Below are 24,244 nucleotides of genomic sequence, written 5' to 3'. Positions count from 1 at the left end.
GTGTGAAGAAGTTCTTGTTTGATCTGTCCAGAATCTTCCAGCATTCAGCTTTGTTAGATGTCCAGGAGTTACAATGTGATGACAGAGCAGGGAGAACCTTTCTCTATCCCCTCTCTGCATGCCATGTGTGTATTCTATCATGTCACTTCCAACTTGCCTTTTCTCTAAACTTAAGGAGTTCCAGATGCTGCAAGCTTTCTTTACAGAGGAGTTACTCCATTCTCTTGATCATTCTCGTTGCCCCTTTCTGAACCTTTTCCAATTCCACAATATCATTTTTGAGGCGAGCTGACCAAGATTGCGCAAAGTACTCCAAATGTGGTCAATTTGCATAACAGCACTATGATATCAGCAGTTCTATTTTCAGTTCTTTTCCTAATGTTCCCTAGCATGAAATTTGCCTTTTTCACAGCTGCCACACACTGGGTCAACATCTTCATTGTGTTAAAAATAGGACAATGAACTATAATATCAAGGAACAAACGGTTATAGATCCGTTTCAACTGTTCCGTCTTTTTGAAATAATAATAATTTATTATTTATACCATCCATTCAGTCCTAAGTCTTCGTTAAGGTTTTCTAAGCACTCTTCTTTTGGGTATATATCCAAACATTGCCTCTTCTAACTCAATGGCTGATAAGAAGATTTTTCACTGAGCAGTTCTCTTTTTGTTGAAAAGCTGCAGTCTACAGACTTAACTGCGGGATGTGGGTGACACTGTGGTCTAAACCACTGAGCCTCTTGAGCTTGCTAATCGGAAGGTCAGGAGTTCGAATCTGTGCAACTGGGCAAGCTTCCATTGCTCTGTCCTAGCTTCTGCCAAACTGGCAGTTCGAAAACGTATCAGTGCAAGTAGATAAATAGGTACCGCGCTGTGGCACTCATCACGGTGTCCTGTTGCACCAGAAGCGGTTTACTCCTGCTGGCCACATGACCCGGAAAGCTTTCTGTGGACAAACGACAGCTCCCTCGGCCTGAAAAGCGAGATGAGCGCAGCACCCCATAGTCGCCTATGACTGGACTTAACCGTCCAGGGGTCCTTTGCCTTTTATCTTTTACAGACTTAACTTTATTCCTGTCCTCCAACATTCATAATTGATATAAAACTTACAAATCTACCCAAGATGCAGCATGGATTTTTTAAAACTCCCCCCCCCCCCGAATGAATACAGTATGTGAACAACCTGGCAAAAACTGTTCCTGTTTCTCCTAATCTGAAATCTGCTTTTACATTCAGGCTTCTGACTATACAGTGGTACCTTGGTTTAAGAACAGTTTAGTTTATGAACAACTTGGATCAAGAATGCTGCAAACCCAGAAGTAGGTGTTTTGGTTTGTGAACTTTGCCTTGGAAGCAGAGCATGTTGAGTGTGTTCCATTTGTAAATTGAGTCCCTCGCTGATATCAGAAAGCACGCCTTCGTTTAAGAACGCTTTGGTTTAAGAATGGACTTCCAGAACGGATTAAATTCATAAACCAAGGTACCACTGTAATAATAAAAAAGAGGTAGTCGAGGCACTCTGGTGCTATCTTCCCATGCTTTTTTTAATTTTAGCAATACAATGTAAGAATGCTTTCATGCTGCACATGGCAATTGTCAACTTTGTACTGCACCTTCATCCTGAACTACAAAGGTAATGTCAGATGCCAGGGCACCTCAACTCCAACTCCAGCATTGTCCCAGTTTTCATGAGATTTCGGTGTCTCCATTCATTCTTATCAATTTCATTGAGGGAGATTTCAGTGGAACCTGCAGCAAAACATTGCAATGTGGGCGTTTCTGCTCAGGATAATCCTGTACCAGGAGAACCCAATCCATGTCCCTGCTCTCCTAGTTTTACAGTTCTCCACCTGCAACAGTGAGCATGCTTTGCTCAGTCCACACTGGGCTGTTTTTGTGGTTCTTCCCCCACCCCCAGTTCCCCCTCTCTCTTTTAATGATATTTTGATTTTTTGCACTTCTGCAAACCTTAGGGCTCCCCCAAGACCCTGAAAGCTCCCCCTGTGCATTTACATTGTTTTGGCTACATGCTGACTGGCCTTCAACAAACTGAATTGGCTACCATTGTGATTCACAGTGACTGACTGTGTCTATGGCAGCCATTTTGTGCTGGCATCCACAGCACTTTTATTAAAAAAAAAGTGCTGGCACTTCATTTTTAAAAAATAAAAAGCACTGGAGGTGTGTGTGTGGGGGTGTAGCATATGTAACAAATGCACAGAGGACAAGACTATTCGTGGTATTTATATGTTACCTGAAAGGTCAGAGGCAGCATACTTCTGGATACCAGTTACTGGAGATCGCTAGTGGGAGAGTATTATTGCCCTTATCTCCAGCTTCTCATCTTTCCATAGGCATCTGGTTCAGTATTGAGGGAAACAGCATGCTGGACCAGATAGGCCTTTGATCTGATCTTATGTTCACAAGAGAATGGATCATCTTCACAGCACTGTACAGCTTTGGCCTTGTATCAATGCCGGTACTGCTTATTGCTGGTCTAGGATTTTTTCTTTCAGTTCCCATTCTATGACAGTGCAAAGAAGATGAAGGCACATCTGGAACTTTGTGCCTTCAGTGGGCAAGAATTGCTTGAGGATATTTCTGCATTTAGTTGTAGAACCATGGCTTAATAGAAAATGCAAAAAAAAAAAAAGTTTGCAAACAAGATATTTGGGGTGGTTCAGCATCTCTTGCAACTAGATTATACATCAACCAAGCAGTCTCATCCCAAAGAACATTCTTTTAATTTTGCTGACTATTGTTTTAAAGTGTGATCTCTCTACAGAAGGGCACTGCAGGAAATGTTGGCCAGGAAATGGCCTGTGCCTTGCATATTGAAGGGAGCACTCCTCTCATAAGGTCTTCTTAGATCCATGGGGGAAGTTCTGCTTTGTCCCAGTTTTTCCCAGAAGGAGACAGACTCTTGTCCTTGGCGGCGCTTACATCATAGATGGCACTTCCTAAAGAGATCAGATTTCCACACGCAGGAAGGGCTTCTCTGTTCTTCTTTTCTTTGGGTAGAGAGCGTTCAAACATGTGGTCTTCCCCTTGCAGTCTGCAGTTAGTATACAGACTCAGGAGGATTGTGCAACATGAATTTTCTGAAGATGTAGATTGGCCAACGGTGTCTTTGATTTGAAAGTCCTTCCATGTAAGCATGCTTAAATATTGCGGCTTAAGAGCCTGAAGTTTAGCCACCCTGATCAGTGGTGCCCTCTTTAGATGGTAATGTGTATTACAACGCTTGTTTCAAAGTGCGGTCTGCCAGTCGTACTCCATTTTGGGGGATCTCCTCGTTTTGCTGTGTGGGGACTTGGTCATTTGCAACCAAAGCGGATGGCATTGCTAACCTCAAATAATTTTGTGGGTGGGTGGGGGAAGGAGATGTCAGGCTCTGGTGATCTTTGAACTTGCTTTAATTGTTCCTATAATATGCAGAGTGGGGAACAGTGCTGCTGCAATGGGCTCTAATAGACTCTCATTTGAGGCTTTTGTTAATTTTTGAATCCTCAGACATTAATTGTATCTCTGTTTGCTCCTTTGAGTGCTGCAAAAGGTCAAGAGCTCCATTAGTGACCTGACAATATTGACTAAGAACATCTGCTGTACTTACGCGCCTCTCATCTGTTGTCTCTGCTGCAGACCACTTTCAGTGCTAGTAAATGAACAAAGGCATTTAAGATCCAATTGGAATAGGTGTGTCCCACTCTCCCTACAACTGCAGAGCTCTGTGGGCTCCCAGGAAGGAGCTACTAGGGATGTGATTGTATAAAATGGCAGTATCTAGCAGGAGTAGCCAACATGCTGCCTTACAACTCTCATCCTCCATGGTCTTGTTTGCATGGCAGTTGTATTCCACAACCTCAGGAAAGTGCCAGGTTATTGGTGCCTGGTGTCCACAGCTCACCTGGACACAGTCTTCACAACGGCAAGATGGATTGTATTTCTATTACAATTATGGTATTCATTTCTAAATTAACAGGGATGCATATAAGTGCCTACCCAAAAACTGCTGTTCCAGACATGGTCGATGGCAGTAAATATAACACAAGTGAGAAAACTTGTGCAGGCTCTAATAGATTCCCTTAAGGGATGTGTAGGCCACCTGTTTTATATAATTTGCAAAGCTCACTAAAATGTGAAGCCTACTGTTACTGAATATTATCTGCTCCACAGCAGAGGACATTTATGATATGATTCCCTGCTGGAACACAAAAGTAATTATGCTACTTTTAAGCTGCCAGTTAAACTGACTCCATTATAGTGATTTCCCCAATCTTCTACAATGATTGAGGCAACCAAGCCTTTATCAGACATTTATGTAAGTAGGTTTTTAAAGGCTAATTTACTTCAACGTTGCATTTTAAGGGCTCCTGTTTCCCAGCTTTTTATTTTACTTTCAGGATGGTAAGAACACAGCTTCTTTAACAACTGAAAACTGATTCTCACCATTTTTCATGTCACACAGAGATTTTCAGTAGACTTGGTCTATTGCAAAACCTGAGAGGAGGATGGGAGTGTTAACAAACACTTGGTTGCTGATTCATCTGAAACGTTTTTAACAGACTGAATAATTACTCTTGCGATGGGAACTGTCCAGATGCACGTTTCCTGTGTTTTCTGTGGTGGAGGAAGGACGAGAGACATGAAAAGCTCCCAGTAATGTTTCTGCAAAGAGTTCAAAATAGGGAGCCCCTAAAAACCCGTGCCATTTTCAATTCTTTTTACACAGAGGGTGGCTTTGTCTTTCACTGAATTAACTGTCTTTGAATGTGTGTACAAACCCCCTTTATGAGGTATATCATGAAGCAGGAAGTCCAAACAGGATTATAACTGGATCTAATGGCAATGTCAGCCCCCAGAAAGCAGAAGCAAGTTCTAGCCAATCTTAGCTTTCAGCTATAGCTGAAGAAGGCTAAATCCAAACATTAAAGCAGGGGTCGGCAACCTGCAGCTCATGAGCCACAAGTGGCCCACGGGGGTCATTTAAACAGCCCATGAGCCACCCACGAACCGAGCTGCTCGCTTGGCAAGTCCCCACATGCTGTGCTAAACCGGCACTACGCGGAGTGGGGACTCATGAGTATTCACCAGAAAAAACTCTCTACGTAATTTTGCAAATCACTTTTCTCTAATAGAATGCATTTCCCTATTATTCATCCCTTTGCACACTTTCCCTAGCATATGCCTTTTTGTACATGTTACTTGGCTGGAGAAATGCACTGGGAAATTTGGAGAAGTGTTTGGTGTTGTTTTGAAACATGCAAATTACATTTCAAATTGCCTTTAAATGTGAACTGACTTGAAACACCCACACCCACACACCCATCCCTACCTGCAGAACGTGAACGGGAAAGTGTGCCCTCTGTTGCTTCTCCTGTTGCTGGAAAAGTTCATCGTAGTGGACATAATCCTCCTCACCTGTCAATAGTGGGAGGCATCAGAACCAAAAGTGGGCAGGGCCACTCCACTCTTCCTCTCTCTCTTCCCCTCCCTCCCCCCCCTCTCCACACACACATTGAGATGAAGGGAAAGGGAGAGATCACTCTTGCCAGACGTCCAATCTGATCACTTGTAAGGGGTTTTTGGATTTCGGTAGAGGACACACTCTAGGGCTGCAAGCTGTCTGCTCCTTGTCTAAAACAATAATGATGTTTATAATCAGAGCATTTGCCCACAATAAAAATGCTTGTTTACTTTTCCCCACTTAACAAGTAACTCATATTTAGATACTTAAGCTGAAGGTCCTCCATCTTTCTTCTTCTCTTTATCGTTAGGTCTCACCATGGGATTAATTTTACGGTATGCTACAGCACCATCTGATTTTGAAAGTGGAACCGTCTATGACTGCGAGAAGCTCAAGGCAGGCTTGCCCACACTGCTTGTCAATGTAACAAATCAAGTGTATGAATATCAGTACAAAAGAGAAATCAGCCAGCATAATGTCAATGCACACCAAGGCAACATGATGCTACAGAAGGTAATGTGATTGTCTTCTATTTAGTAAATGAGGTTACATTATCATTTCTGATGGACCCTAGAGTTGATGAGGAAAGAATCCACAGTTACTTAAATGTGGCATAAGGAACTTGTTTCTAATCTTAATTTCCCGTTCAAGTGCAATCAGAAAATAGATGAATAACAAATAAAACAATCTTTCTATTTAAAAATAGCGAGCTTCTTTCTTCCCCAAAGGATCTATCTCAGCCTTGCTGCTTTCACAATTTGAAGGTTTTCAAACATGACAAAATTCTACACGGAAATAAATTCCATTGCAAAAATAAAAAAGATGGAATTTCAATGAAGATACGCATTGCATGAATGACAGAACATATGTCTTTTTGCTGTGTATGTATGTAGTGTGCCCACCACAGCTTTCTATTCTATTCACATTAAAAAAAATTAAATCATGTGTTTGCATACACATATGACTCACAGGTTGCTAACTCTTTTGTACATGGATAAATTTTCCATGCAGGAATATCATCATACTTTTGATCTTTTCCTGAATCTGTTGTAGTTCACATGTGAGATTGTTCAAATGCATGCAACCTGTTCACAATCAAACAAGACATCGACACTACAGTTGCCACTGAAAGTTTCCATAAAGAGAGATCCAGAATGTAACCCCCCTGCAAAAAAAGGCCAAGCTGGGATGCTTGGATAAGCTATGAGTGGCCAACTTGTGGCTCTCCAGATATTGGACTTCCCTTCAGCCCTAGTCAGGTGGATTAATCTTCAGGGATGATGGGAATTGTAGCTCACCAACATCTGGACATCCACAAGTTCCCAAGCCAAGGATAAATTACAGTTAGATCTACTCATAGTTTGGATGAAATGGCAAAACTATAGGTGGATTTTAAAATAAGTAGATGTTCCTGTTCTCCTCTTCGTGGCTGGACCAGAAGAGAGGGGAACAAGCTACTGCAAACTGTCTGCTTACAATATCTGAGGCTACCCTTCCTGAATCCCAAAATGGGTTTCGACCTTCTAGGGGAACAGTGGACATGATTTTCACCATTTGACAGCTTCACAAAAAATGCAGAGAACAAAACCAACCCCTGTGTATGTCATTTATTGACCTGACTCAGGCCCTCAACACTGTAAATCATAATGCCCTGTGGACTGTCCTTCTGAAAATCAGCTGCCCAGATAACTTTGTGAACATCCTTTGGTGTCTAAACACCAACAATTGGGAAACACTGGCCTGCGAGCGCTCCAATTGGAGAACAGCTTTTACTAAAGGTGTCATGGGCTTTGAAGACGCTTGAACTCAGGACGGAAGGGAGAAATGTGCTAAGAGGAAGGCACATTTGGCAAACCCTCACCATGGTCAACTTCTGCCCGGAAACCTATGTCCCCACTGTGGAAGGACATGTAGATCCAGAATTGGCCTCCACAGTCATTCACGGACTCACTGTTAAGATTGTGTTCATCTTACTCAGCTATGAGGAAGAAGAAGAAGAAGAAGAAGAAGAAGAAGAAGAAGAAGAAGAAGAAGAAGAGTTATACGATGGAATTTGCTTCCATAATATTTGGTGATGGCCACCAACCTAGCTTTAAAAGCTGTTTAGGATCTATGAAGGACAAGTTTATCAATAGCTACTAATCAATGTCTATAAATTACCTCTGGTATCAGAGGCATATCGGTTGCTGGGGAATGTAAGCCAAAGACTGGTATTGCCTTCATTTCTGTTTTGTGGCTTCCCATACATGTCAGTCTAGCCACTGTGGAATCTGGATGCTGGGCCAAAAAGGGCTTTGGTTTTATCCAATGGGCTTATTTTTATGTTCTTTCTTCGTTTTATCATCCTTAACAAGTATGCGGCAGGAGAGACAAATTGTAAAAATCAGACTATCATATAATTGCTGTGGTTGGTTTGTGCAGTTCAAAAATTTCCCACATTTGTCTTTTCTGAAATTAGTCTTCACTATCCAGTATTTATGGATCTGAATATGCAATGTGACTGAATCATTTTGAATAACAACTATGCAATTAATCCACCTCCCCAAGATGTAGAGGAGAAAGGTGCATAAAACCTATTAGTCAATGTGGCATTTGTTACTGTCAGTATAGAAGACTAAGTGATAAAAGTTCTTGTTCCAACTTTCTCCCCATAAAGTTGTCAGCGCAGCGAAATTTAGCACTTGCTGTTATTGGCTAGCCAGTTCGCATTAGTTTAATAATTCAGAGTAAGCAGAATGGTAAAAATAAAATAAAATGCTGAGCTCTCATTTCCTGTTTATCAAGTTGAGCTATCAGTTGGACAAAGAGGGAGGGAGGCAGGGAGGGAGGGAGGAAGTCATTTTGCAGTCAGGCTGTATTGTTACAGAGCTAAATAATTCATCCAGGATCGTAACCCCATAAAGGAAAGGCACTCTATCGGCACAAAGGAGCTGCAGACCATTTTGCTAATGACATGCTCTCACTTTTAAAGATATTAATTCAGTATATTGTGGTGAAGATACAGGGAAATTCAATGTTTTACAAAAATAGCATCTGGTATCCAGCAGGTTACTGTTTTAAGCAGGTTTCTACTTTATAGTGCCTACTAAAGCTATGTATAAGCATAAGAACACTGCCGGCAAAATAATGCAGAGTTCAGTGATAAGTATATGTATTGCACTAACAAAACTCTGTCTCTGCTCATTCTGACATCCCATTTACAATTTGTCTCACAGAGTGCATCAATTACAGCCAAACACACAGTAACTTGGCCCCAAAATTCTAGATTTTTGTGACACCCAAATGGAGGCATGATGATGCTTTGTGGGTGTCTGTGATGGGTAATTATGCCTAATAAAATCTATGGGAACCACTGAAGGAACAGAGGGGTGAACTTTTCTAAAGCCCCAGAGTAACACTGCCTGGTTTCTTTCCAGCATATAGGAGATTGTGTATATGTGAAACAAAGATTAGGCAACGAGAACACTCTGGGTAATCCCGATAGCCATGCAATAGCTTGGTTATCTGCTGTCAAGTGGCTGTCCAATTATGGTAACTGGGTTCCTCCACCACAAGAATTTGCCTGGTTGTGTTCTTATCATCTTGTGCCAGGATCTCAACATAGCATCTCCCATCCACCACCTCTCTGTGGAACACTGTAAACCAAGCGTTGTATCCCATACCCCACCTAAAAATGTGTTACAGGAGTTCTCCAGCCCTCTGAAACAGATTTGGGGAGGGTGTGGGGCACATGTGGGGGAAGAGAACTATTTCCATCCTGCTTTTCTGTTTAAAAAGAAGAAGAGGAGTTTGGATTTGATATCCCGCTTTATCACTACCCGAAGGAGTCTCAAAGTGGCTAACATTCCCTTTCCCTTCCTCCCCGACAACAAACACTCTGTGAGGTGAGTGGGACTGAGAGACTTCAAAGAAGTGTGACTAGCCCAAGGTCACCCAGCATCTGCATGTGGAGGAGCAGAGATGCGAACCCGGTTCACCAGATTATGAGTCTACCACTCTTAACCACTACACCACACTGACACACCGCATGGAGTGGCTTACAGAAGTGCGCAGCCCTGCTATCATGACACTGGAACAAGGAATGCACAGCTACATGATTATAGAGATGATGTTGTGGGGTGGAGGACAGTGTCTGAGAAGGCTATCTAGATGTCAAGGCATGATAACAAACTGCAAGAGTTATTGCTTCATTAGCAGAAGACTAATAAGTTGAAGTTCCTCAGGGGCAGTGAGACTGTCACCAGGATATTTGTTCCATTGCCATGGTACTACTTCCTGTGCTCTCGGTCCTGATGGGAATATTTTATTTATTCATTTAAAGCATTTGTACACAACTCATCAGCCAAAAGGACTCCCACAGAGGCTTACATAAGTGTAATAACAAACAAGACAATCCCTGAATTCACATTTAAGAAACAGAACAGAATCAATAATAAACCACTGGTTACACAATTTCAAGTTCACATCCAGCCTTACACTTTATTTTCAGGTGGCTATATTGAACTTGATCTGTTCATAGAAATTCCCTAGCTGATTAATAAAATTATAAAAATACATCCCTCTAAGGAAATTAATTATTACATGCACACACACACACACACACATCCTTTATACAGCTTTAAAATGTTAAATGAGTTATTTTAAAAATAAAATAGCACATTATATATATATATATATCTCACAGCGTAGCATATTTTCTACAATAGCATATGTACAAAACATATCAAGATGGATGAGGTTTGGGGTTTTTTCTCTACTTGTAATGCATTCTCTCTTTTTTACCTTTTTAATTAAAATAAAGAAATATTCATTTTTAAGAGAATTTACCCAGTTCATTCTTCAAATGAAATGGCTTGACAAAAATAGCCCACCACTCATGCTCAAGGAAGACTACTTTGTGCTGTTGAATAAGCTTTAAAATTTGCAGATCTCCAGCCAGAATGAACTGGAGAGGGTTTCAAATCTATGCAGAATTTTGTTGTTGTTGTTAGTTTGTCCCTTTTTTCTGCTGCTATTCTGAGGGACCCACAGCAGGCCCATTTTTGACTAACAGCATCCTTGGGTGCAACACATGGCGGAAGCTGTTGGATTCATAAACCATTGCATGCCAAACTGAACCTCTCCCACAAGCTCACATTTAGTGGTTGCATGCAAACAGATTCTGTAACGCTGAAGTCCACTGCACATGAATGGGGCAGCAGGATTTGCCACACAATAGAATCTGAAGAGAGATGTTTGTATCAGGATATATCTCTAGGCCAGGTTTGGGAAGAAGGCAGGTTTGCTCCCCCTGCCGCTACCATTTGACATTCATTTAGCTCATGGGTAGGCAAACTAAGGCCCGGGGGGCCAGATCCAACACAATCGCCTTCTAAATCCGGCCCCCGGACGGTCCAAGAATCAGCGTGTTTTTACATGAGTAGAATTTGTCTTTATTTATTTATTTATTTATTTATTTATTTATGGGGCATAGGAATTCGTTCATTTTTTTTTTCTTCAAAATATAGTCTGGCCCCCCACAAGGTCTGAGGGACAGTGGACTGGCCCCTTGCTGAAAAGGTTTGCTGACCCCTGATCTAGTTGATTCAAAGCATGATTGGTCATAGCATTTCCATTGCTGCTATTTTATCCTTCTGGGTTTTACCCAGTTATTTCTTCATTATAGCCCTTGGGTTATATTCAGCTCATTGTTGAAATCAACATGTTATTTATAACTAACTCAAGTCCACTGGCATCAGTGGATCTACTCTTGAGTATGTTTTAGTTGGAGGCCGATATTTATTATTTGAATGTTTGACCGCATAAAACAAAGGTTCATTCACCTACTCATCTCCCAATGGGATGTCTTTTATAATGGGCCAAAAGTGCCCTTCTGTATCTTCTCCACACAACCTTATGCACTAACAAATGAGTTGGTCTTTAAAGTGCTGCAATATTCTTTGTTTTTCTTAAAAGACATAATCCGTAATAGATGTTTTATGTTCCTTTGTCCTTTCTCGCAGATGACCTTTGATCCTTCAATCTTCTTCAATGTTTTATTACCTCCCATTATATTCCACGCAGGCTACAGTTTAAAGAAAGTAAGTGGTATTTATTTATTTGAACTTCAGTAGGACATCTGATGCTGTTGTTGATCTAAATGACCAACCCATAAGATTTGTAAAAATTAGGAAGTGCTTCAGCGCAGAGAAATCAAAGAAAGGAGTGAGGAAAATGTCCCCAGTTTCAAGCCTTCATTTTGATTCCTGTTTTGATTCCTATAATTCAATCCAATTACTGTATATACTTGAGTATAAGCCTAGTTTTTCAGCACATTTTTTAATGCTGAAAAAGCTGTCCTCGGCTTATACTCGAGTGAGGCGGGTGGTGGGGGTGGCGAGAAAGAAGCCCTATCTCTCCGCTCGTGCCGCCACCCGCTCTTCCCAGTCAACCATTCCTTAAGAAGTGTACAAGAACGGCGGTTCTTTACTCTCCCCAGGCAGCTTGTTTCATTCCTGAACTGCTCGCATAAATGCAAACTTGGCAAAGGAGGAAGAGGAAGGAGCAGCCCAAAGGGCTGCTTTTGGGCTGCTCGTTCCTCCTCCTCCTCCTCCACGGCGGCAAAGGTGAACCGGCTTAGACTCGAGTCAATAAGCTTTCCCTGGTTTTTGTGGGAAAATTAGGTGCCTCGGTTTATATTTGGGTCGGCTTATATTCGGGTGTATACGGTAAATGTAATAATGTATAATCCCTGTATTTTGACTGCCCGTTCAGAATTTGTTTTTTGTTTTGTTTTTCATTTCCTTGTGTAAAATAAAGTAGGCATCTTGAGTTTGGGATGTCAACTTTTTCTGTGAACCTTCTTACCAGACCTGTGATGTAGGAAAGCAGCCGAGCTCCACCCTTGAACCATCAAATATTCATTAGGCCCTGACTCTCTGCCTTCTGACCCAATTCTGGCTAAGCCAACTGACTAGATATTTTTAAAACCACAACGTGGCAAGTCTAGTTACTTTTCAGAGCATTTTCTTTCCCAATAAGACCACTCAGGCTTTGTATCCCAGCATGCCTAGATGGTAGGTTTTAGGACATAGTCATGGCTCTTTTACTAGTTTACAGACAGGCTTAAATTGCAAATAACACATTGCAGTGGAACCTCGGAAGCTGTACACTTGTAAACTTGAACTTTTCGGCTCAAACGATCGAAAACCAGGAGTGATTGTTTCGGTTTTCGAATGATTTTCAGAAGCCAAATGTCTGGTGTGGCTTCTGCAGCTTCTGATTGGCTGCAGGACGCTCCTGTAGCCAATCGGAAGTTGCGCCTTGGAAGTCAAACATTTTGGAAGTTGAACAGACTTCTGGAACGGATTCCGTTTGACTTCCAAGGTATGGCTGTGCTGTACAACATAGGAGTGAAATTTATTGGAACATGATAAATTGTAATGCAACTCAAATGCAACACACTTTTAAAATGTTGTGGAACTAGTGCACTGGCCATGACTTAAATGTAGACGAAAAGCGTTCTGATCTCACTTGCCTGAGGCTTTACAAATGTAAGAATCCATGCTATTAACATGTACAAATGATTTAGAGCTAAAATATAAAAGGAAGCTTGAGAATAGAATTTTTGGTGTTAGATTTCTGGATCTGTTGGACAAGTAGTATATATTTCTTAGTTAAACAACAAGAATTTTACTTTTTAATCCTTTTTCCCCCCACACGCAGAGACATTTTTTCCGCAACTTAGGATCCGTCTTAGCATATGCCTTTGTAGGGACTGCCATCTCTTGCATTGTTATAGGGTAAGTGAGCTACATTTCTCCTTTAAAAAATAAGTCTTGGAATTGATGTTTGCTTTCTGACAAGACACATGTGTGTTGCTGATGTCAAATCGCTATGCAAACATGTGCTGAATACTGAGGAATTCTGTACTGCGGTATCAATTCTTGATCCTAAGTGTAAAACTAATTGTAGTGGAAAACTACAATAATATCTACAGTTTTCATTTCAAAGTTCAGTGTTCCCTATGATCAGTTCTTCAGTTTCCCTTTAAACGTGCACATTTCACTCGCAAGCACACTGCTTCATGGGTATTGTAGTTAGAACACTGCATAAACTGTGGCTCTCTCAAATATATACATTCTGAGAACTTAAGAAAAGCCTAGATTTACTTTCTAGTCCAACATTCTATATCTAATGGTTAGGTGCTGAAACATTAAGGCCTGATTCACACATAGCATGGAATGGACCGTCAAATAAGTTGGTATCTGCTGTAAACCCTCACCAGAGAGTGGAGCAATCAGTTGGATATACAAGGGCTGAGGTGATCTTTCGGGTATCTTGGTCTGAAGCTAGGTGAGGCTTTATACACCAAAACCAGCACCTTGAACTTAGCCTGGTAGCTAATTGGTAGCTAGTGTCAGTTGTGAACCCCAAGGTTTGTATTTCTGAAGAGGTGAAGATTTCAACAACATCACTAATCATAGTTTATCATCAGCTTGGTAATTTACCACTTGAGCCTCCAGGAAGGCCTTCCTCAACTCTGGTACTGGACAATGAATCAAGGTTCAAAAACAAGCTTCAGAATTTGTCCCCCCAGTACATTTTGAAACCCTGCCCCCACATGATTTGACAGCATTTCAAATATGATGAGACTGGAGCAACACCCTGTAAGACTTCATATTAGAGTTATGAACTCAGTGCTATCTCCTTGGAACTGTTTGTGGTCATTGTCCTTTTTCTCATATTGCACTTTGAGGAAGGCCGCAGTTGGTTATGAGAGCTCCTGAACCATAAAACTCTTTAATGGGGCACTGAAGCCTTTCCCTATGGCGCAGGATTTATGGCAGCACTTTAGATTTTATAAGAGTTCCCAAATTTACAAGGAATCAGAGTTCTAAAGTTCCAAAGAGCACTTTGAAATTACACAACCAATTAAATTTTAAGCTCCAGTCATCTCTCCCTGTTTTATCATTCCTTAAGCAAACGTGTGTTTGCAGAATCAAAATATATTTTCCCTTTTCACATCATTGTATGGTATGGCTGAACTTTCACATCTAAGGTTGAAGTTCTGTCCACATATGCCTGGAAATAAGGGTCAAACTGCACATTATTATTACACTAAATGCATTGTCGGGAAGCACGCCAGGGGTTTTCCTTCCTTTAATTAGAGGCATGGGTGATTTGAAATGGGCATTACCATCACCACAATTAGGCTTAGAGGGGAAAGTTCCTATTGGTATCACTGGGAGCTCCCCCAAGGTATATTATGAAGTGAGAGGTTATCTTCATAGGGATCACAGCTAGGTAGGGAAAGATTAAACCTCACTTCCCAGACTGCTGTGGTCCCAGTTAGGGATGTAAAAGTAACATATGTGAACTGAAACGCAGCCCTTGAAATTTGCATTATGAAAATCCATGTGGATTTAGGGTTTTTAAATTTTTTGTTTTGTTTAATTTCCCCCATGCAGCAAATTCAGGAACACATTTGTGTGCTCCAACTGAAATATATTTTGAATTCATATATTCACATTCTCTAGTCTAGCAGATTACTTGGCATTGGTAAAAATGCCACAAATCTGAAGCAGAGTGCTTTGTGAAGTGTTCTACTGTAACATCAAATTGACGATAAATTGGGTGTCATTCAATTTTGCCTTATTCTGAACACTTCTTGACTTTGGATGGATGTTCCCTATGGAAATCTGAGCAACTGATTTTAAGGATCACACTATAGATAGATATAACTCCAGAAACCAATAATATTACTGGGTCTATATCTCAGTAAGGAAAGGATGGGGGGGGGGAATTACTTCTTAGAACAAAACTAATATGACTCTTTATATGTCTAGTAGCCTTTACTCTCTAGCAAGCAGGCTTCCCACCACACCCCAGGTGCTGCTGTTACAGTTAGGAAAAAGCTTAATAGCAGCATGAGGCCCAACAATATGGAAACTGCAAGTGAGAGAAGATTTAACCAGCCAAGGAAGGGTTATCCATCAGAGAAAAGAGGGTGGTATTCAGGCATACGTTCACTCCAACTGTTTTCAGACATGAATCATAAAGTGTGTATGTACATAAAGAGTGGCAATATGTCTGATGAGGTCTGCTCATGACATGACGGTATTTCGATACAAAAGCCACAGTTCCATAATGGAACAGGCAATGCATGTAATGCAATATAACCAGGAAAATGAATGCAAAAAACCCGACGTCAGAATGCACCCTATGACTCCTTCGCCTTCTGCATGACTGCTCCTCGGATATTTGAAGACCACAAGCATGTCTTCTGTCTCCAGTCTAAACATACCATTCCTCATAATACTTGGTTTCTGGTTTTTGTATTGCAGGCTATATACATGGCACTTTACAAAAGAATTAGCTGTTAGGTGCAGGGCAGTGCTATAGGATTTAGCTTGGAGTGTGTTAGAGGAGAGCTCAGCTGAGCCGGCGTATTGCACCACTGTAACATTCTGTTGCAAATTTCCAATTGGGCTTCTTTACATTAACAAAAAAGAGAGAGAGAGAGCCAAACACAGATATGGGTACTTGGGCCCCCAGAAGCTCATAGCAGCGCAAATATACTGTGATGTTCTGCTATCAAAGAGACAAGGCACTGACATAGTTATGGCTCTGTCAGAGTCAATAAAGGGACATTGCTTCTAACATAGCTCTAAAAGTTTGCTGCCAGTTTAATGAGATTTTCTCGGAAGGAATTTTCCAGTATGGATTCCCAGAAGGTTTGTTCATTCTCCAGCATACTTTTTATATTTTTGCTTTTTGGGGAGGGCGGGGGGAGAGCAGGGGAAAACAAGTTTACACCTGATTCTAGCAGGTTTCCTGCTTTCATTCTTCATTTAAGATTCAGCCCATGCTCAATGATTTCAGCACGCTTTCGTGCTTGCACTGCTTAGTATGCACTTCTAGACATCCAGCATTTGACTTTGCAAAGCAGATCAGTTGTTTTATGACTGCTAGACAGCTGCACGCATGTAGCGTACATGGACTTGTGGGCTCGGGGAGTTGTCTTCTAATCTCATTTTGGCCCAAGCTCATAAAATTGCGAAATCCAAGGATATTGGAGGAGGAGGAGGAGGAGTTTGGATTTGATATCCCGCTTTTCACTACCCGAAGGAGTCTCAAAGCGGCTAACATTCTCCTTTCCCTTCCTCCCCCACAACAAACACTCTGTGAGGTGAGTGGGGCTGAGAGACTTCAGAGAAGTGTGACTGGCCCAAGGTCACCCAGCAGCTGCATGTGGAGGAGCGGAGACGCGAACCTGGTTCCCCAGATTAGGAGTCTACCGCTCTTAACCACTACACCACACTGGCTCTCAGTGGGCTTCAGCAGAAAGCATTTCATAAGGCCTGTATCCACAAGCATTTTGCATGTGGTACAGCTTGGGAAACAACCCTCCGTTGCTGCGTATGAAAGGAATTTTTTTGGCTTGAACTGCTCACTGAGGTTCTTTGTATGCTTCTTTTGTATGTTTGGAACTTCTTCTACACTGTGATCTTCAATAATAAATAATAATAATAATAATAATAATGCCAGATCCAACAAAAACTCAACTTGCATGCTGAATGCTGACTAAATAAGGGCATATCCACACATACCTTTCTTTTGTGCTTTCCAGGCATGGTCCGCATTTTAAAGTTCTGTGTTCGAAAGCTCTCTCTCTATCTCATTTTTTTGGCTCTGGAGAATTCCCCATGAAAACCCACTTCCCCCCCACTGAAACAGAGCAAATGGCAATCTGCAAAAACCTGAACTATAATTTGGTGTGCTGCAGGTTTATACAGCTTTGGGACAAGGCTTTTGGATTGTGCCATAGCAATATAGCAGGGTGTATCTGCCTTAAAACTTTACCCATTCCATGAAGCCTTTGGCACAACAGCCTTATTCCCATGTCCTCCTATAAGTCTACTTCCATCTGAGTCTAAGCATGTGCAGCTGAAGCTTTCACAGGTTGCTTCTCTGTTTACCCTTCTGTCGCCTTCCTCAGTCATATTTTAGATTATAAACTCCTCCGGGTAGGGACATGCCTGGTGCTCTGTAAAGTGCCCTGCTCACTTTTGACACTATGCATGATAATAATCCACAAAGATAGATCTTAAGCTCAAGCAGTTTCTTCACCACACCTCTGCATTGCCTATGAGGTTCAGTGCAGAGCCAGAGCAGCTTTGACCCAATATTGTGTTGGTATGGGAATCCTACTCCTTTCTGGATGTATGCATTTCATATGCTAACTATCATACATTTACACACACACACACACACACACACACACACACACGACCTTGGAATGAGCAGCAGAGCAAGCCATTTGTGCACCTAGGGTGGCGTGTGTGCCCTGCGCCCAGGGGCAGGACGAGCTGGGACAGGACGCTCTGTGGGGCCTCCGAGGAGTCTGCCTGCTCCCTCCCACTCAGTCGCCTTATAGCTGGGGGGGGCGATGGGCGGACCATTTGGGGCAGCGCGGAGCCTGCGGGTGCCCAAGCCACTGCGTCACGCCCAGGAGAAACATGTGGCTCGAGGCGTGCTGCAGGCCCTGCAGTGAGTGCCACCTGCCATTTTGTCACCCCCCTCAGTGGTGACACCCAGGGCGGCCTGCCCCCACCGCACCTCCCTTCCTCCATCCCTGCGTGGAACGCCACGAGAACATGTCGACTTACAACACAGCCCTATACATTTCTACTCAGAAGTAAGTCCTACCAATTTCCAGGGAGCTTACTCCCAAGTAAGTGGGTATAGAATTGATGTTAAAGGAAACCATGGATGCCTCATATTCACTGCTTCTTCAAACACAGCAGGAATTATATTCCTTGCACAACTGCGTAATTCTTAAGAAGTTAAAACCTCAGAAATTTAAACAAAAACATCAGGAAGATTTTATTCATTTCATTTCATTTCATGTATGTATGTATGTATGTATTCCATTTTTTATTCATTCATTCATTGCATTTATTCATTCATTCAATCAATCATTCATTGCATTTATATCCATCTTTTCTCTCAGTGGAGCTCATGGTGCCTTACACGGTTCTCCCCCTCCTCATTTAATAATCCCTACAACAACCCTGTAAGGGAGGTTAGGCTGAGAGTGACTGGCTCAATGTCACCCAGTGAGCTTCCTGGCTGAGTGGGGGATTAGAACCCTGGTCTCCCAGGTCCTAGCCTGACATTCTAACCTCTACACCACACCGGCTCTCATTTAAATTTAAAATGTCTGTTTTGAAGTGCTAAGATTTAAAATGTCAGAGGAGCATTCGTGATGCAGAGCTCTCCTGCAATGAAACAGTTTTAAGCAGAGCAGCACCTCTGCTTCTTTTGGGAGGGACTTCTACAGCACTGGGCCCACAGCACTGAAGGTGTGACTTCTCATTGGCATGAGTCGCGCTTCTGCGCCACAGAGGGATCGCTCATAGTACTCCTGCAGATGATTTCAGTTATTGACTTGGGATTTAAAGTGTAAACCGGGTCCTTTAACAACTTGGGCCCATGTCCTTCAGATAACCTGGGCCCAAGTTGTTAAAGGCTTTGCACACTAGTACAAAAACCTGTCACGGCACTTGTCAAAGCTGAACAGAAACCAAGACATGGAATTTGAAGAGCTTAGAAAACAATTATCATAGCAGTGAAGGGATGGCGCTGTATAAAAAGGATTGTTGTTGATGGACTTTATCTTTGAAGACAAGATTTAGATCTGAAACTTGCTGGCTATTCCCCACCTAGCAGTTCCTTTGAGCCCTTCTGCAAAGGGAAAACTATAATGTAAAGCCTTTTTACTAGGGAAAAAGAGTGGTCATTTAAAGTAACAGTTTACAATATCCTTTCCAGGCTTTCACCACCCACGCAGAGCCAAATAATTATTTCAGTGCAGACAATGTGCATCTGCTAATGTAATTTTGCTGGTAGATTTTTGAAAGTCCTTTCAACTTACATCTAGCTCGCTCTGTTGGGAGCAAGTTGACGTGAGCAGCGGAAAACACAGCTGTCTTCTTCCGAAGCCATGTGCAAAAGAGCAGGCTAAGATTCTTAAAGAGAAACCTATCATTTATATAAAAAGAATAGGTTTAGAGAGTAGGATTAGAGAGGTCCTTAGAAGCATGGAAAAGGGGAAAAAGATACCCTGGAATCCTGTCCAACAAAATCATTAGGCCGGGACACAGGCACCATCTGGTTTGACTTCTGCCTTTTTGGCAAATAAACCAGCCCCAGGGACGTGTTGTACCAGGAGACAAGGGCTTAGGATGGACTGTGCTGACATGGTGGAGTTATGCAAGCATTGCAAGTGGCAATATATAGAGCCATGTTTACAGTCAGCCATCTTCCCCTTCATGCGTTACATTTTTTTGCATTGTATGCCCCTAAGCAGGGATGCAACTTGAATAAATATTGGGGAGGCCAGATAGCCCCACCCTGCATAATTGATCACATGACGCAGCACATGCACACCATTTGAATGGCAGTGCCCATCGACTTTGGGACCCACACCGAGGCCCTCTCAAATATTTTATTGGGGCACCAAGGCCCCCACGGCCCCTAGGAGTTGGCTCCTATGCACCTAAGGTATTTTGTAGCCTAGATTGAAAAATGAAAAATGTGCTAAACTGGTTTTTGAAAGCCCAGGCATCATGCAAATGCATGCGTAAGAGTGTATTTGGTGGGGGAACAGGCTTACCCCTGGATTATAGCTCCCATCTGGCCACACCAGCATGTGGCCAGGGAGGGATGATGGTAATTACAGTTCAGCACCATCTGGACAGCTGCCAATATTTATTTGCCACCTTAAACTGGCTTAACTAAGCAGTGCATAGTAAAATCAATAAATAAAATCAATACAAAATAGGTTAAAATACAGATTGAAAATCCCAATTGCAACATCAACTGGCATATGAGCTGGCTGTGATTCCCTGTTGAGTGTATGTTTGTTGTCAGAGTGGGATTTATTGCCAGATGATCAGGTTAGAATCCTCTCCTTTGAGATCTGCTTAAAGTCTCAGTCTGCTGTGCCTTCATTGCAAAGCATTAGGTGATTTATTTTTATTTATTTTATTTTGATTTTATTTTGATTTTTTAATGCTCTGGAAAACCCTCCAGGTTGAGACTCACTGGCTCCTTCACTAATATCTTTTAGACTAGGAGGGGAAACCATGATGGACAATCATCAGGGATGATGGGATTTGTAGTCCAACTGTACCTGGAGGGCCACAGTTCCACATACTTGTTTTATACTTTTTTGAGAACTTTTATTTTAGCAAGTTTTCAGTGTGCAATTCTGCTGCTGTTTTTGAGCTATTTATTTAAAATGTGTATATCCTGCCTCTTCCATCCAGGTACCTTACAGATACAACAAAAATGCTAAAAACACAACAAAATAAAACAACCAGTTATTATTGCCTGCTTTTAAATTGCATTGCTTTTAATTGGTACTGTTTCATAATTTTATTGTTGTCCTGAATTTGTTTTATTGTGTTAGCAGCACTTGAAGAATAATGGGAAATGATGATGTCTTGGAGCAGAGGATTCTGTAACCTTCCAGGTGCTGCAGACTAAAACTCCCATAATCCCTGACCATTGACCATGCTTCCCAGGGCTGATAGGAGAGGAGTCCAGCAATATCTGGAGGGACATGTGTTCTCCATTGCAGTCTTGGAGCTTCAAAATTCTTGGGTTTGTCCCCAAGTTGTCAAATCACAGAGAGAATGTCTCCAACTTTAGTATTTTCCTGCACCATTCCTCTTCTCTCACAGCAGCATCAGAGAGAGAGAGAGAGAGAGAGAGAGAGAGAGAGAGAGAGAGAGAGAGAGAGAAAGTCACATTTGACTTCAAAAGAGGAAAATCCCCTAAATTTCCAGGGTTATAGAAGAATGAGTCTTGCTGAAGCAGAGCCAGCATGGCTTCTGCAAGGATAAGTGCTGTTTCGCTAACCTTTGAGATCTCTGGCAGAGTGTCAACAAGTATACAGCAAGCAACTTCTCTCTGAGTAAAGGTTACAACATTTTGGACTTTTTAGTTCAGAAGAAAGGCAAGGAAGGACACGATAGAGGCATATTAAATTCAATGTGGTGTGGAGAAAGTGAACAGAGAGTTTTTTCTCTGTCCATCTCAGGGCATCTCATGAAGCTGAATGTTGGAAGATTCAGGACAGACAACTTCTTCACACTGTGCATAATTAACATACAGAATTCGGTACCACAAAATGGGGCTTTAAATGAAAATTAAGCAAATTCAAGGAAGATAAGGCTATATCAGTGGCTTATTAGCCACAATGGCTATGTTCTGCTTCCACTGTTTGCAAACTTCTCATAGGCATCTGGTTGGTCACCATGAGGACACTATGCTGGGCTGGATAGGCCTTAGCCTGATCTAGCAAAGCTCATCTTGTTTTCTTATAAACACTGAGCAATTCTGAGTTATTGGACACGCAGACCTGCTTTGGGGAACCTTTAGGTCCGTGTGCAGCTGGCCTGTGTGGTGACCCACTGCAGTGTAAGTTGCAGCAGGCTGGGATAGCCCAGTCGGTAGAGCATGAGCCTCTTAATCTCGGGGTGATGGGTTCGACCCCACATTGGGCAAAAGTGATTGGACTAGATGATGGTCCCTTCCAACTCTACAGTTCTACAATTCTATTATTCTGTCTGCATGGATAGCTGAGTATCTTTGGAATATGCTACAATGCCACCTTCTGAGTCTGGTTATTTGAACCTCCAGAGCAGGTAGAACTAGAAGTGATTCAGTTAGGTCTTGCTTTCTTCTTCCCCTGACTCTTTGGGTGAGCTCCTTCCTTGCTTCCTATTTCTCTTTCAGCCTTGACTTGCCCTTCAGTCCTGGCACACCCTGCTTCTGATCCTGCCTCTTGTTTTGTCCTTCAGTTGTGATTTATTCTTTGCACTTGGTTTCCCACCCCATATGCTTACCCATGGCACCCTGTTTTCTCCTGCCTCACACCAGATTGACCTTTGCCCGATCCAGTGTTGACACCAGGGCCCCTGAACACTCTTGGATCTAAGGGTGCTGTACGTTTTACTGCCATGACCACAATGCTATATATATTGTTATAATGGACATTTTCATCGCTGAAGGAAATGATGACACTGCTTGGACAAATCCACTAGATGGCACTCGTGTCAAAGGCAGGCACTATTTCAAAAGTAAAAATGCTATGCCTTTGCAAAGTAGCTGAGGGGGTGGACGAGTGGGTGTATTGCTGGCTGAAAGGAGGATTACCCAAAATTCTGCTTGTGAGAAAATAGAATTCTGATCCCAGAAGTTCCTAAGTTTGAAAGCCAGAGATAAGCAGGAAAGTGGTTAGATGCCTTCTGAGCATCTATTGGCTCAAATCTTAGTGTGTGTGGCTGGGGGGGTGCTCTAGAAATTGGGGGTTGACTGCTTGTCCCTTTAAGAAGGCAAAGTAACTGAGAGAAAAGAAGGGAGCCAAGAAGGATTTTCTTAGCTCTCCACCAGTACTTAAGTATTGGTTGGTTACATTCTGATGCTGCCTGCCTGCAAACCACTTTTTTTTTTCCTGGCTGCCAATGGTATTTCAGACTTTGTTCCTTCAGGGAGCCCCTTTTGCAATCATTAAATGCTACTAAATGAATCCCTGCATGCTGGACTTGGGAGATGTTCTGTGGGCATAATCAGTTCCGTTGCCAGCCTATGGCCTGCTTTTGTTACGCAAGGCTGACATCCTTCTGTTGCCCTCAGTTTCATTTGAGAAAGGTTGGCTTGCAATTGTCCTGTTTGGATACAGCTCCAGGCTCACTGGGTTAGCAGACTGGAACAGTGGCACCTATTGTTTGGGCATAATGACAAGTAAAGCTGAATCATGCCCAGTAAGATCAAGTAAAGTGGAGTTGCATCCGGTAATGTACCAGGTCAGATCAAAGCAGGTACAGGAAGGTCTGGCTTAGCCAAGGCAGGAAAAGTCAGGACTTTGGACAGAGCACTGTGATAAAACTGGCTGGAGTGTCCTCACCTGTGGAAAGAAGAGCTATTGCTTCAGAAAGTTGCACAGGCCTTCAGAGGGCTGGCTAAAGTAGTCCTCCTGTTGTCTCCGATCTCCCTGGGGCCTTCAAAGGGTGGGAAAGAATATCTAGATGGACTTGAAACTTGCTTGCCATGTGTGGTGAGTGCAGAAGTGTGAGGTGCAAAAGAGATTCCCAACTTGTGTGGACATCCTTACTGTCATGGATGCCAATTTGTCAGGTCAGGTACCTCTGTTTACTGGTAGCCTGGCATGGAGATCTTCCATCAGGGCTCTTAAGTAAGCCAATTGTAGATATGATACACTTTAGGTTTCATTTCACAGAGTGCAAAACAAGTGAGAGTTATTTTCCCCTCTGTTGTGACTGTGTGTGGCGTCTACCAATATTTATACCGGAATACCAGAAGAAAGGGTGAGTTCCATCCATATAGCCAAAGCTATGGTTCATTCTTGGACACATGGCTACTGTATATAACCACACTTGTGAAGAAATCAAATTGTTCTTTCATTAGCTTTGTTTGGAGTAAACCAAATCAATAAGGTAGACGGATGGCAGGTTGGGCACATTTTCCAGTAACTGCTTGTGAGTCTCTTTTGTGAAGAACAAACACATCACTAAAACCTCTGAGAACATTTTATTTAGTTAACTGCTTTGCAAGGGGCTTTAAAAGCTTCATCCTTGTCAAGTAGAGAAGATTAGTTTGTCTTCTGTTCAGATGGAGCTGTCACACACCACTTATTTAATCCAGGTGGGGAAATGGAAGGGAATTGGGTTGCTATGCCCATGCCTGACCATCAAGGGATTTC

The 24,244-nt window shown here is 42.3% G+C and overlaps 1 protein-coding gene across 1 annotated transcript in view; it reads left to right on the top strand.

The window, feature by feature from the left end:
• SLC9A9 (solute carrier family 9 member A9) overlaps window positions 1-24,244 on the top strand; it is a 216,589-nt gene that overhangs the window by 5,725 nt on the left and 186,620 nt on the right. The window contains exons 2-4 of the mRNA XM_033148180.1: window positions 5,780-5,982; window positions 11,472-11,549; window positions 13,174-13,250. Coding sequence (XP_033004071.1) covers window positions 5,780-5,982; window positions 11,472-11,549; window positions 13,174-13,250 — 358 coding nt within the window. The remainder of the gene's footprint in view (window positions 1-5,779; window positions 5,983-11,471; window positions 11,550-13,173; window positions 13,251-24,244) is intronic.

This window comes from Lacerta agilis, chromosome 5 (genome assembly GCF_009819535.1).
Source record: "Lacerta agilis isolate rLacAgi1 chromosome 5, rLacAgi1.pri, whole genome shotgun sequence".
NCBI classification, from domain to species: domain Eukaryota; kingdom Metazoa; phylum Chordata; class Lepidosauria; order Squamata; family Lacertidae; genus Lacerta; species Lacerta agilis.
The sequence above is the reverse complement of the archived record's forward strand: the minus strand, read 5'-3'. Positions and strand labels throughout refer to the sequence as shown.